The following is a 15142-nucleotide window of genomic DNA, read 5'->3' on the forward strand; positions in this document are numbered from 1 at the left end:
CTTCCAGCTCAGGGCATTCTGTGATTCCATGATTCTGTGAAATCACAGTAATTTGTGCCTTGCTCAAGGTCATACAGCATGTCTGTAGCAGAACATGAGAAAGACCTCGTATCTCAGAGTTCACTGTCTCTGCCCCCATACTCATTACGTGATTGTTTCCATTTAATTTTATGGTTAGCAGGTATTTGACCCCTGAAGTACTAGCGTCTTTGTTTTCAACATCTGCTTAGATCCAATGCAGTCAATCTTGCAAAGCCTGGAGCAGCAACACGAAGAGGAGAAGAGATCTGCGCTTGAACGCCAGAGACTGATGTACGAACACGAACTGGAGCAACTGCGAAGGCGATTGTCGCCAGAGAAGCAGCATTTCCGCAGCATGGACAGGTTCTCCTTTCATTCTCCCAGCGCTCAGCAGCGCTTACGGCAGTGGGCAGAGGAGAGGTGGGTAATCAAATCTGACCATCAGGAGTGTTCTCTGACAGTTCTTCAGTGCCAGTGAACTTTGCAAGATTTTAATTGCATTGGGCGCCTCTGCCAAATTTCTGAGAGGGCTCCTGTGGGGGGCTGGGGGAAAGAGTAAAAATATTAGTCTAAGAACAATCAGACCTATAGTGGTAGAAAAGATGAGAAAGAATGAGTGCCTGCTTTGTTGCTAAGGAGAACTCTATCCTGAGCAGCAACAAATTTGACTAAAGATGGGGTGATTGGAAGAAATTTTGGGACTCCTGTGTGTGTGTTCTTCTGTGGATCACGGCTCAGCTGCTGGGAGGCTGTCTTTCGTCTTGATTCGCATCCATCTGTCTGACCTGGGCAGGTCCTGGCAACCAAAGAGCGCGGAAAGAAAAGGGACTAAGAGGACAATACAAAGAATTTTGATCCAGAGCATTGCAAAAACTGTTTTTTGCAAAAACCACAGAGGGGCCACTGTCCTCTTTGCCTTTTCCTGGGCAATTACACTGAGGTTATTTACTTCAGCCTCTAAATGATCGTTTCCAGTATTACTGTCAAAAAGAGCAGCTGCAGGAAGAAGATGAAACGTACCCTAAAACAATGAGTGTGGTAAAGACATTGTAATGAGAAAATACAAACATAATTTATATGGCTAGAGAAGCAACTTTTGAAATAGAAAAAAATTGAGACGGTCTAACAAGGCATTAGCTGTGTGTCTGGAACATTTTGTGGTACCAGATTCCTGTGCTGCACAGTTGATGCTCTCTCACACTTGCCAGGAAGGCCAGTGAGCAAGTGGGTCATGGTGTCTGAATAAATCTTTCTCTGTAAGATGGAACATCCACATCTGCGGTGGAGAAACTCTGGAATAAGCCACACAAGAGCTGACTGTTCAGCAGATGCATGGAGAAGTCTCCAAAGCCAGCAGTATGCTAATGTTTGTACTGCTAAATTAATACAGATTTTTTTTTTCCCCCCAGAAGAAACGCAATCTAATTTGCCTGACTTTTGTGTTTAAAAAGCTGAATGTTAAGACTCCTTCCTGTCAAGTGAGCATTTTTTCGCGCTCAGTTGCAATATTTGAATGCCATGATTTTTCCTCTCTCTCTCCCTCCAAATCCCCTTTTAGAGAAGAAATGTTGACCCACAGCCTGAGAAAGCTGCGAGAGCAGATTGTTAAAGCCAATTTGTATGTGAGAGAAGCCAATTTTATCGCGGAGGAATTGGACAAGAGGACAGAATATAAAGTTACCCTTCAGATCCCAGCTTCAAGCCTTAACGCTAACAGTAAGGTAAGGTAGCCCTAAAGGAACTAAATCATGGGTTGGTAAGTTTGCCCCTCAGCGTTCATATTTGCCATTTTTTGACTTTAATGGTCTAGATAGTTTGCCAGTCTATTCATGTGCATTAAACATGGCTCTGTTAGTGCATGCTGCATCCTTATCTTATTTTGTTGCCATGAAAGTCCTCCAGTATGCCAGCTTACTGAGAAATGTTGTGGTGTGAGACCTTCCCACGGGTGTTGAAGTTCAACGCTTGCTTCTGTTGCAGGGTGATAAAACCTGTGTGGGTTAGGTAACCTCTATTTCAAGTATTTACCATCATTTTGTGGACATTTGGCTTTATGTCATCCTAGTGAGTTGAGAAGATGCTGTCATCCCCACTGTGCAGGGAGGACCTGGAGCAGAGGGGATTTGGATGATTTGTTCCAGGCATCTTAGAAATTTGGGAAGGAGGGAACTGGACCCAGACCTCCATGTCTCAGGCTGGCTCCCTAAGTCGGCTTATCATTTCTGTTCTTGAGGTCAGCTCAATATTTTGGTGACAGTCAGGCTGTCGTTAGTACAGTCGATGTATTTTATTCCGGGATTATCAGTTGGTTTAGAAGTTTCTCTCATGTGCTTGTTTTTCCTGCGGTCTTCTGGCACGTCTAGAAACAGGATGGGAAAGAGGGTTGGGTGTCTGCACTAGCTGAAAGTTGCAGGCAGTAGTAACCTTAGCTGGAACTCCAGGCCTGCTCTGTAACTTAAGGGTGTTTGTGAAATGCTTAAATGTGCCTATTTGTAACACTTATGTAAGGGGAAAATCCGTGGAAACTAGTGCCTGTAGCTGTGATTAGACTTCGCAGTTAAACTGAACACGAATGTACTGTGACAGCTGAACTCAGAATCTGTCACGCTTGAATTTGGTTGCTCAAGCTAGAAAAAAAAAAAAAACCAAAATCCAAACTTTGGGAAAAGTTTTTATTGTTTTTAAACTATTTTTTCATTGTGACACGAATTCCTTACTGATATCTCTCTAACTGTTTCGCAGAGAGGCGCGATTCTCAGTGAGCCTGCTATTCAGGTGAGAAGGAAAGGGAAAGGCAAACAGATTTGGTCACTGGAAAAGCTGGAGAATCGACTGGTAGATATGAGGGATCTTTACCAGGAGTGGAAAGACTGTGAGGAAGACAACCCAGTAAGTAAAAATTACTCCAGTATTGTGCTGATAGAATGATATCCCTGTTGAATTTTTTTGTTTAAGTAGAGGTGAGGAAATCTGGGGGGGTGGGATATGGGACGACAGAAGTTTTCCTGAGCCTTTGCTTCTCCTAGTACTGAAGCAGGTCTTCAGCGCTTCATTAACCCTTATCTTGTCACTTTGATGGTTGTTTGCATGCGTAGTTTGGTGACCAAACCGAGCATACAATAAGAACCAGTAAGCAAACACAACAGGAGATGAAGTTCCGGCTGACCTCTCAGAGTCTGACAACATTAAAGTAAAATTCAAGCTTCCACTCTTCTTGTGATCCAGTCTAGCCTCTTCCTTGAGTTCCTTTTCCTTTGTGTTGGCTGCACGACACTTTGAAAACTGTTTCATGAAAAGTTTGGTTTTCTTACATGATTCTGAATTTGATTGAAGGTGATGAGGGCTTACTTCAGGCGAGCTGATCCATTCTACGATGAGCAGGAAAACCACAGCCTTATCGGAGTAGCCAATGTTTTTCTTGAGTGCCTGTTCTATGATGTGAAGCTACAATATGCTGTTCCAATCATCAATCAGAAGGGAGAGGTTTGTCAGCCTTCTATAACTATCCTTACTCAACTGTTTAATTACAGCCTGTGGATCTTATTACCAGTATATAGTAGTTATTTTCCAGTTCCTTGTGCACAAGCTCTTTGCGAACAGTTTGAACTATGCAAATCCCATAATACCTTAGTAGAGTGGTTTAGACAGCTCTGAATCCCAGCAGAGACTGTGAAAAGAGAAAGCTTTGTGAGCACCTTTCTGAGCAAAGCAGCCCAAAACACTTAGTAGAACATGTATGAGCTATAGCTCCGCTGGCTTTCACTGATGACCATCGAGGATAGGCTCGTAAATATATACTGTAAGAACAACTTCGAGGCAACTAGAGCATACCAGGCAACATTCTCCGTGCTCTGCATCGCACGTGCACTTTGCAGACTCTCTAGAGACTGGTGTAAAGGTGAGTGAGTTTGCAGTATGCTGTTCTTTGTTTTTACAACAAAGGCTCTTTGATTCTTGCTCCAAAGAATTCTTCATCTGGTGCAACAAATGCACAGTGCAAAACAATAAGAAGGAATAAAATGTTGTCTGCTTACAGACTGGAAACAGCAGTAGTTGCAGTTACCTGAAAAGGGATGAACCTGTCAGTGTTTTCTGGTACACAACTAATTCTTAATCCTTTCTTATCAGGTATCAGGTCGTCTCCACGTTGAAGTTGTTCGAGTGAGTGGAGAGATAGATGACAGGTTGGTGGGAGGCGAGGATAGTCCAGACTGTTCAAATGAAAGTGACACTCAGGAGAGAAAACTTGTCTGCCGGGTGAGTTCCAGATACCTCCCAACCTCTGAGCAACCTGCTCTCCTTCCATCCCACGTCTTAAAATAAAGTCGTCCCTGGTACATTGGCTTCTGGACGTTAGATGTCTCTTAGTAACCTCGTGCGCCATGCTCGCTTCCAGTATTAAGCTACACAGGCAGAGTCCTGTCTTTAAACTCATAGATTGTTTGTATGAAACTGTGTTGATGTTTGAGGATTTAAAATAATAATTAAAAAGGCAAATTATTTAAATGAATTTAGCTCTACCTAATCGTTCAGCTGTGTGTACTGAGTTTAATACTTCTCCTGTAGTTGTTTTCATGGCCTTGAGTAATGTCCTGGTGCCCAGAGTTTGTCCTGAAGCGCTGCTGTGTGGTCTTTTCTCACGATATTTTCTTTGAGTGGCTGAAATAAGACAAGAGAACTAGATGGGTTTTGGTCCTTTCAGTCTCCATGAGTTTTTTTTTTAAGTCTGCAAGGTATTAATTAAATGATATTTATAAGTATGTGCATACAATCTTACCCCAGATTGGTTTATTACAGTCTTGGAAGACATGGAATTGCTGTGCACTAGGACTGGAGCAATAATATCTAATTCAAAAGGAGTCACAGAATCTGATAAACCCCCATTGTTCTGTGAATCCTTCTCCCTCAATATTTCTCTCTCTGAGTATTCAATATTTTGTGAAATCTATGCAGGTGTCTTTATTGTTGTTAATAATAAAAAGAAAGATAGCAAGAAGAGTTTACCTTCTTGTAGTGCTGTGTTGTAGTAAAATGCAAGGTAGGCCAAGCTACAGATAAGAAAAAAGGGGGGTAAAAAGCACCAGAGGGAGTGGAACCCCTACTTAGCTGGCTTCTGGACAATATGGACAATTTGGGGACAGCTGTACTCCTTTTTCACATTTTATCCTGTCCCACAGAGCTCCATGTGCTTGCGAGGGATATGGGGCAGTGATGCAGGAAACATATTCTCCTGAGGATCTTGAGTGGTGCCGTACCGTAGGAGTCTGGCTCATCAGAACTTGAGTTGACAAATGGCAAATACAAGTTTATTAAATAGCATGGTTAATATGGTGGCTTTGTTTAGATCAGAAAGTGTATTCAAAACATTTTGTTTCGATTTGGCCTTGATTTTGAAGAAGAGGGGACAGGCTGCTTTTGTATTGTTGGGGTTATTTTTCTGTTATTTCCAGCATCGAAGAATAAGGACAAGGAGTATCTTCAGACAAGGATTTTGCAGAGTAAATGAGCCGGTTTTTGTAGAAGTAGGAAGCTTTTATTGTATTCCTCTTGGGTTATAAAGTTTTTAGTGCATCTCGCCATTAAAAATTAACAAAATGTTTTGGTGTGTTCGTAAAATTCGTACCATTACCTTTGTCCCAAGAAATATGTGCCTGGTGACACCTAGTGGCGACGTTCAGCTGATGCACTCCAGAGATTGTGTCCAGTGTCTATCAATGCAGAAATTCGTATTTTGTAGAGTTTTTTTATTTTGCCCCTTTCTTTTTTCTCTTATCCTTTGCCATGGACAGAATAACATTGTTCTAGCAGAAGATATTTTTAATTCAGTGCGTAGTGAATAACTTCTGTTTCTTTGTTTCTTATCTCTTTTTTTCTAGATTAAAATACTTCAGGCCACAGGTTTGCCGCAGCACCTCTCCAACTTTGTGTTCTGCAAATATACGTTCTGGGATCAACTGGAGCCAGTTAATGTTGCGCCTGAGGTGGATTCTTCCTTATCTTCCATCAGCAAGGAACCGCGGTGCATGGTTGTCTTCGATCACTGCAATGTAAATTTTTTTCTATTTTATTAACGAAACTACAGGCGGGCAAAGCAGGCTTGTGCTTGCATAACAGTTTTAGTTGCTGCTTTGCTCTCACTACTATGCTTTGTGAGGCTGATGCCCTAAAACCATTTTTAATAAGAGCTTGAAACATCTCAGAGTCCATATAAGTTTGATCGTACTACACTGTTGTTCACTTGTACAAAAATCACAGAAGGTGAAGAAAGTGAAGACTGGATTAATAAAGGAAAGTAATCTTTTCAGCAGAGAGGCTTAAGTTAGAGCTTACCCACAGTAAAAAAGCTGCTGAATGTGCACGGAAGAGCGGTATTCATCTGAGTACATTTGATGTCCGTATCTGCGCTGGTCACTCTGCACTCTGATGTAGGGGAGAGAAATGCCCCAGTCCTGCGACATGGTGCCTGTTATCCTAATGTAGATGTTGAAGTTAGGTCATAGATCTTAGAACAGATTCGTTCTTCCTATTGACTTCGGAGCAGATGGCCAAGTGGAGGGAGGCATCTTTTATGGAGATATCTAAAGTCAGCTTAGATGAATGCCAGCCAATCACCCGAGTTCTCATCTTTGTCATTACACTGGGCAATTTGTTCCATTTATCATTTGTAAACTGGATCTAATACCTTCTGATGAGTTCTGATTTCTGATTCTGACCATGAGAACATATGATTTGGGGTTGGTTGGTGTTTTTTTTTAAGCATTGGATCAGGACTTGGAACAGTGTGCCGTCGTTTTTCAGCTCTTTATAGGCTTTAATCTTCAGCAAATAATGTATCTTTTCCTTGCCTCCTGATTTTACACACTGAGGTGGTGGTTCCTCCTTTGCTCTATAATGTATCTGGGGGGCCAGGGTGACTTTACTACGTGCTCATACGAAGGTCAGGACAGTAAATCTCTAAGCATACGTCGTTGCGCAGTCACAGTCATCACCCGATTTGTTGCTTACATACAGGAAGTTTCTGTAAACATTTCCGAAGACTTCATGGAACATCTTTATGACGGTGCTTTGGCGATTGAGGTGTATGGGCACAAGCAGAGTGGGGACCGCAAAAATCCAGCCCTGTGGGATTTGGGAATAATTCAAGCCAAAACACGCAGCCTTCGTGATAGGTAAATATGGAAAATAGACCCTTGGTTTAGAATTCTGGAAAATCACTGTCTGAGGTGCCTAATTTTGAAGCAGGTTTGGGATAAGTAGTCCAATTTTGAACTCAAGACAACACGTGTTTGAGACTGTATCTATTAGACTATTATAAATAGACTCTGTTGATTGGGAAAACACCATATGATGTGTCAGTAGGCTTTAAAAGAGTGAAAGAGGACAAGTGCCCATTTCTGTTTCAAATTAAAAGTGGTAAAACCTGAAAGACTTTGAAGTCCCTTTTATTTAGGCAAACTCAAATACATAAGTAGTGTTCTATGAAAGAGCAAGCTGATTCTTTTCCTTTTATATTGTTATGTTAGTCGGCACCAGAAAGAGCTATCAAGGCTGAAGCAGTAAGATGGTTGTTCTGATTGTACACTGATATATTTATTCAACTCCAGTTCATTCTTGGCCATGAAGTGTCATCACTGTAATGCTTCCGTTGGAAGAGTTATATTGCTAATTACTTCCGTTGAAGTAAATATGCAACAGCATGGTAATTTAGACTGAAGGGGCTTGCTTTTTTGCTGGCAGCCGTTTGTTGTCCCCAAAGTAAGCTTATTAGAATTTTCTTAAATGTAAGTTGTTTTGCCTCTCCAGTTAGAAAGCAGGTCTGCACCTTAATTTATTGGCAGTTACTTCTCTTTTTTACTTCCAGCTAAGTACTCCTACTTGTGTTGAGCAACTCCAACTTGTGTTGAGCGTGTTGAATATTAATCTATATATAGGGAAGTTTTTAAATAAAAGTCAGGAAAATACAGCAGAGAGGAGATGGAAAAAGGATGTTATAAAATAATGAGTTACGTTTGGTAGCTGAGTAGTAAGTACTTCCTTCCTTTGTAATTTTGATGCACTGCGAAAGTGGCCGTTTCCTATGCAAGCTCTTAGAAGAACTGGAGAGAAGGCAGTAGTATGATGAAGTTCAGGAAAGTGCCCTGAATTTCGAAAGCTTGTGAGACAATGCTGTTTATTTCATTCCGCTCTCTTCTGTATGAATCTGATTGCACTGACAACACTGGGTTTATGTGGCAGTAGCTGAGACCAGAGCTTAAATGTTAGAACCTAGTGGAATTGTGTTTTGTATTGGAATAAAGAAAAGGCTTATTTCTGATGTTTGACTAAACTAGTTGTAGTAAAATTTATAAGCCCTGCACCACTAGTTACCCTATATAGTCAGAGATGCATCTATTGAAGTGTTCCGGTGCTTCTCCAATCTGCAGTCTGAGCTAATGCTTTCTTTCTTTCTTTTCTGTAATGTTTTCTTTCTTTTGGAAGAACAAAACAAAAAACCAACGGGCATTTGACATGTTTTGCAGGTGGAGTGAAGTAACCCGAAAAGTAGAACTCTGGGTTCAAATTCTAGAGCTGAATGAGAATGGGGAATACTTTCCGGTTGAGGTGACTCCTGCCAAGGATGTATGCACGGGAGGCATCTTCCAGCTCAGACAGGTAAGGTGCCGTGTACAGGATTTCAGCTGTGAAAAACGCCGGCGGAAAGCTAAGCAGCTTCTGTTTCGTGTGGTAAAGGAGTGGCATCCGAGGAACCGTCAAGCTTAGACACAGAATAGGATATTGTGGAAGCAAGTGGAGCCTGTCTGTGTTTTGTGAAACTGCCAGCGTGCATGAGCACAGATGTAAAGGCGATCAAAGGTTTACCTGTAATCTTTTTGCTGTGTTCTGTTCCCTGTTCTGTGATAGCACCTGGTAGAAAGTCTGGAATGAACTTAATTATTTTTTAAAGAGGTCCAGAGTTCCCCTTTATTTGATCATTTCAGCCAACCACTCCTTTGTTCTTTGAGTTCTATGCGCATTAAATTGTTAATGCTTAACTGAGTAGTTAACATTTTTTAAGTGATAAGCTATTGCCCGGAGAACACTAGGAATTAGGTAGTTAGATACAGGCTGCACCTCTGAACTCCCCAGTGCCTTTGATTTTTTTTTTTTAATTATTTCCCCCCCCTACACATTTTACTAAAGAACAGCGACTTCACTGCATTGACAGCATCAATGGGAAAGAATTTTCAGTCAAGGAGACCAGAGTGAGGAGAAGTTCACTGAAATTCCCATAGCTTACCAAATTAGGCTGTTTTCTTTCCTCTCTTGAAGGTGGGGAAAAGATCCTATTTTCCGCCTTCAGAAGTATTAAAAATAAAATCCTATAAGTGTATGTTTTGAAAACCCTCCAGAAAAGTAAACTGAGGAGTTGCTGAATGCTGTACTATTTTTTTTCCTGTAAATACATAAATCCTGTAAACATAAATCCTTGCAACAGAAGGTGTATCTCTTCAACACCGGGTCATTGAGATTCCAGTACTCACCACTTTGTTCTTCATGAAGTGAAAATACAACGGTGTTGCAAATGACTGCCAGTAGAGGTCTCTCTGTCATTAAGCTTTCAGCATTTTTATATTCTTTTTTTCCAAATATTTCAAATTGTTCTTTTGGGCAGGGGCAATCTCGACGGATTCAGGTTGAAGTGAGATCTGTCCAGGAATCTGGGACCTTGCCGTTGATTGAGGAATCAATATTATCTGTTGGAATTGGCTGTGTTCAAATAAAACATGTCAAGTCACAAAAAGTACCTGACAATTATCAGGTAAGGATCTGAATATTTCCAAGACACATAATAGCATAAAGCGATGTCCTAAGTTTGATGCAGCTGGAGGAAACTCCATTTGTTTCAAGTTTTAGTTTGGTTTGGGGGGATATTTTTTGAACCTGCTTCTTAAAATGTAGAGAGCAATGTCAAGGAGAATTGTCAGAATTGCTTCGACTGTGGACGTCTGTCCGTCCGACAGTGGACGGATTATTGAGGATAGTTCAAATCTGAACCTCTTCTCTTTCAGAAAGTGTTGTGGAAGATCTTCCCCTAAATCAAAAATCATTTTCCATGGCAAAAATATTTTTAAGAGACTTCTGTGTCTCTTGTGGTTTGGGAATTTTTTTTCCTATCCTTAAAAGCAGCACAGACTAAACACACCATAAAAGAAAAAAGGAAATGCTAAATTTTCTAAAATCCATTAGGAGTTTGTCCGGTAGATTTCCCTTGAAATATTAGATATGGCAGCAATTTTAAGCAAGTATTCAAATAAAAATAAAGCATTGGAACATATATTCAAATAGTGTTGAATTACAAATGTTAGAATTATGAGAGGCAGTTGTTGGCCCACAGTATATGTTGGCCAGTTGTTTGAGAACCTCAGCATCTTGTCTTAAACCGCAAGCGTGTCGATCTGTTCTTAGGGATTGTCTTCTTGCAATGCTTCTGAAGGTTCTAGTACAGTTTTACTTTTTCTCCCCAACAGCTAAATCAAAATTCAGTCGCTCCTCTGAGTTAGCCAGCCAAAAAGACTCCGGTGTTGCTTTATTAGCTGCCCCTCTTGAGACAAGGCCAACTAAATGTCAAGTAGTTTTTGGGTCATCTCCCAGCTTTCCATGATGTTTACCCTGTTGACAGACTATGATTCAATGCATTATCTGCTCCCTTTTTTTTGCTTGATCAGTATTGTTTTTCCCTTTAATGTCTGAAGCAGTTGGGTTTTGTCATCTCCTAACCTCAGCAATCCTTTGCCCCTTCTGTGTCAGGCACGCAAAAAGGGAAATTATTTCTGCCTTTGCAGAAATCTCACTTTTCAGCAGTGTCCTAGGCAGATTATGGCTTTTATTCCCCATTATGCTTCTGTAGGGACTCTCCCTGCAGGCTCTCTTTGCTGCCTTTCCATCACAGCAGTCCCCAATACCCACGTCCTATAAAGCAAGTAAACTGTCATTTCTCTACTGTTCGTGAACAAAGCGAGTTTCTTAAGTCTTCTCTTTTGAGACAGAATGATTGATTCTTGCCAATTTTACTTGAAAGCCATTACACACCCACACATACACGTCCCTTTCAGCCTGTTTCATAAGGGGACAAGTCCCGGGTGAGCATTCTGTTTGTCTCACCCTGTTTCTTCCCCAGGGAATTTCTCATCTGTTGACCAGTTTCAACCATAACTGACAGAGCTGGAAATCCACAAAATAGTATGTTCTTTCAAGGAGAAAGATTTAAGCTCTGCTTGAGAGAGAGACCAGTGATTTGTCTGACACTGATAACCCGTGTGGGAAAGGGCTGTTGAAAACCATGTTTTAGTAGTTCTGTGGCTTACAATAGGTGATTTGAACACCTGGATTTTTAGTCCCCTTATTAGCATGTCTCTATCTCAAGTAAATTGCTGTCTGTGGAACATGAAGGATCTTCTAAAGATGTTGAACTAAGAAGATGCCTCTCCTATATGGCTTTTTAATTTCAGCTTAGCCAAGTTTTTTGCCTTCATTACTAAGAAACAAAAGTAGACTCCAGTGGCTTGTTATTACTTAAATAGATAAGTAATAACTCAATAAAGATTGGAATCCTCATTGCTTTTCCATTCACTGTGCAGGAGTGGCATTATGCTCATTGCAAGTTGTTCTGCTTGTGATGAATGTTGAGGCGGTGTCTCCCTTCAGAAAATAATGGGAATCAAAATGTCAGAGGTCTGCGTTGCAATTCCTGGTGTGGCAGAGTGTTATTCTCATTCCCTAACAATTGGCTTAGATGTTTATGCTTTTTCTCCTCTAAACGCCACAGCAAGCTTACCTCGAATCCTTTATGCCAGACTTTGATTTTTTTTGAGTGCTTCCTGGAACTTTCATACTTAACTCTTACAGGTAAAACAACACATTTTTCTTTGCTGTCCAGGATCGACATGTTTCAAGTTGTTTCACTGTAACTCCTATTTCTTTCTTAGCGTAACTTAAGTATTCCATTTGCTTCCAATTATGAAGAATTCTAAGAGCTATATTTCTGTGAAGTTTTTCCGTTATAATTGTTGGATTGTTCTAGTTGGAGTTTAGATGAGCTGACAGCAGCAAATCTTTGGGATGTCTGTTTTAATTCGGTGATCACGCTATTGTTAAGCTCAGCCTTTCACGTAGGACTGCTAATATTGCTTAGAATAGTTACACCTTTTGCATTCAGTGTGTTTCCTGCTATCAAAAAAAATTTAATGATGTGGTTTTGCATGTTTTGGCCTAGGAAGAAGAGGATGAAATGGACAGTTATCAGGTAAAAATTTTGAATTCTCTCTTTCTACAAACTCAGACATTTTCAGATTAAAACCTATTAGAGGAGAATCAGCACGTTATCTTTGCTCTCTTGGTTGGATGTATACACAGCCTGTCTTCTGAAGAGACTAAAAGCTTAAGAATTGCATAGATTGTTATGCTACAGTGCCATATGGTGGATTAGAGAGGTGGAAGGGAAAGAACAAGATGCCTTAATATGTATTTTCAAAACAAGATCTTCGGTGTTGTAGGGGAAGGAGTCTTCCTTCTTGACAAATGATGGCTAGATTGAGATTGTCCTCATTAAGAGCAAAACTAGGTATGGCAGTGTTGAAGATGCAGTCAAAATACTTCATGCTGCTTCATACTATGAATATGCTAATGGGTATGAGAGCTGGAGCGTACTGCATAGTGACCAACCCCTGGGCAAGCAAGGGGAATTCTGCTCCTGGAGCCCCAAGGCAGCGGTGATAAAGCTACTGAAATCAGCACGCTATTTTTTTTTTTAAATGTGTGTAATGTCATGGTAATGTGAGCCGTAAAGGGGAACTGATGAGCTACAATATCCGCGATATATTTTTCATCTTCTGCATAACTTTAACAAAAGCACATCATCGTCATTATTGATCTCGACTTTGTATAATGCGAGCAACCCGTGATTTAGGTTTAATGCTCTCTGACAGACTCTGGCATGCTTGTAGGGGTCTATGGGTGAGTGATACAACTGGAGTTTATAGTCTTGCATCCACCCATTTTTCTTGACAAAGGATTTGTTCGAGTTTGAAGTGGAATGAGTCTGAACTGCCGTTGCCATAGAAGAGGCTTGCCTGAAGGCATCCCAGAGCTGATAGCTCATCTTTGTGGCACCCAACATGCTGCATGTAGAGTATCATTCATCATTTCTGAACATTTCTACACCAGAGACAAATGAACTGATTGTTCTTAAGGATACTGCGGTGGTTTTTTTGAAGGACATGAGCACTTAAGAGAAGATTTTTAAAGGTTCAGTTGCAAATGCCATAACTACGGAGAGTGGCATATGAGGCAGGGATGGATTCCTAATACGAGGCTGTTAAACAGATGAGTCATGGGTAAGGACTGGGGTTTCCAGCGTTGCTGCAAGGTAGCAGTTAGTGAGTTTTAGACTAGTTTGGGGGCAAAGATGATGTGTAAAGTGAGGTTTGTCCAACTGGGTGGTACAGAATAACAGCTAGAGAAAGAGATGCCTTGGGCTTGCAAGCAAAATACTTCAAATAAGGTGTGGAAAGTTAAGGGTTTGGACCTGTGGAGAAAGGCAAAGACAACTGGGGTTTAGTGTTGTGAAGAGGAAGAGGCTCAGGTGGGATCTTGTCAATGTATATGAATGGGAAGGAGTAAAGAAGACGGAGCCAGGCCCTTCTCAGTGGCATGCAGCAAAAGGGCAAGAGGCAGTGAGTCTCCACTTCACATACAAAACTTCTTTTTTTCTTACCCTGGTGGTGGTCAAACACTGGAACAGGTTGCCTGGAGCCGGTGTGGGGTTTCCATCCCTGGAGATATTCAGAGCTGGACATAGCAGCTCGCTCAGGGCTGTGGTTGACTCTGCTTTGGGCACAGAGCGGGGTTGGACTAGACAATCTCCAGAGGTCGGTTCCAACCTCAGCTATTCTGTGTTTCTGTTTAAGTTGTCCTGTGTGAAAGAAGATAGAGCAGAGCTAAGTGACTTCTTGGGGGTCTACTCTGTCTTTCTTATCTGCTTCTCGGGTACAGGATGAGCAGAAGGGTTGAGGAAATGTGTAAGCCGCAAATAGGAAACAATGGCTTTCCTGGGTCAATATTTAACATGACTACTTTTCCCTTCACAGGATAGGGATTTGGAGAGGCTCCGTCGGAAATGGCTCTGTGCCTTAACAAAGCGTCAGGAGTATCTTGATCAGCAGCTGCAAAAACTTGTTGAGAAGCCTGGTAAGCAAAATGCTATTAAAGGTAACAATAGCGATAGGCTGAGGGAGACAGGCGCGCGCGCTTTTTATCTTAATATATTGTAAAATTTAGAAAAGAAGTTAATGGAAGGTTGAATCTCTGCACTCACCAGTAATTTGCTTTCGATGAAACTGAAGTTAGAGAAGCCTATATAAAATTGTTCATTGTTCTTGGATGCTGTGTGTTTCTTCTGTGTGTGCTGCATTTCTGAGCAGAGTGGATTTTATTCTGTATGATGGTATAAGATCATTAACACATGATAAAGGCAGTGAGTAAGAAATGCTCTCTATCGCCCTGACTGCTATCCTGCTCCTCCAGATAAAACAGAAGATGATGCAGATCGGGAGGCACAGCTTTTAGAGATGAGGCTAACGCTCACTGAAGAAAGGAATGCTGTAATGGTTCCTTCTGCTGGCAGCGGCATCCCTGGAGCTCCGGCGGAGTGGTATGAACATACATTGCCATATGCAAGAATGAACGTTGACGTGATGCACGGCCTGTTCCTGGCTTGGATTGTTGCCATTTTCTGCTTTCCATAATCTGGCCTCTGTATACTGGATGAGCAAAGTTGTTAAAATTAGGCCTCTTGCTTAAATTATTTTATTAGACTGTGTATCTGAAATCCAGAAATGCTATTTAGTAAACGATACTGTTATTGATCAGAGTGTAATTATGACCTTCTGAAGAAACGGAATCAATATTTATTACCACTGCACTTACCATTTTAAAAAATTAGCTAATATGTTAATTACCTAGTTCATTCACTTAAAAGGCTGCTCCGTCATAATAAAACTGCATCTACAGGAGCACTTTGTTGCGTTCCTGGTTTGAGCGCAAAGTCTGTTTAGTCAGCAAGTGTTCCCTGTAATTTTCTAAA

General features: G+C 41.1%; 1 protein-coding gene across 5 annotated transcripts in view; it reads left to right on the forward strand.

The window, feature by feature from the left end:
* KIF13B (kinesin family member 13B) overlaps positions 1-15142 on the forward strand; it is a 130836-nt gene that overhangs the window by 77267 nt on the left and 38427 nt on the right. For all 5 annotated transcript variants that reach the window (XM_064448275.1, XM_064448277.1, XM_064448276.1 and 2 more), the window contains 12 exons: positions 231-441; positions 1580-1742; positions 2764-2910; positions 3355-3504; positions 4150-4278; positions 5898-6068; positions 7033-7190; positions 8541-8673; positions 9674-9820; positions 12275-12304; positions 14148-14247; positions 14584-14710. In XM_064448275.1, coding sequence (XP_064304345.1) covers positions 231-441; positions 1580-1742; positions 2764-2910; positions 3355-3504; positions 4150-4278; positions 5898-6068; positions 7033-7190; positions 8541-8673; positions 9674-9820; positions 12275-12304; positions 14148-14247; positions 14584-14710 — 1666 coding nt within the window. The remainder of the gene's footprint in view (positions 1-230; positions 442-1579; positions 1743-2763; positions 2911-3354; positions 3505-4149; positions 4279-5897; positions 6069-7032; positions 7191-8540; positions 8674-9673; positions 9821-12274; positions 12305-14147; positions 14248-14583; positions 14711-15142) is intronic.

The sequence above is a fragment of the Phalacrocorax carbo genome, chromosome 3 (assembly GCF_963921805.1).
Source record: "Phalacrocorax carbo chromosome 3, bPhaCar2.1, whole genome shotgun sequence".
Lineage (NCBI taxonomy): Eukaryota > Metazoa > Chordata > Aves > Suliformes > Phalacrocoracidae > Phalacrocorax > Phalacrocorax carbo.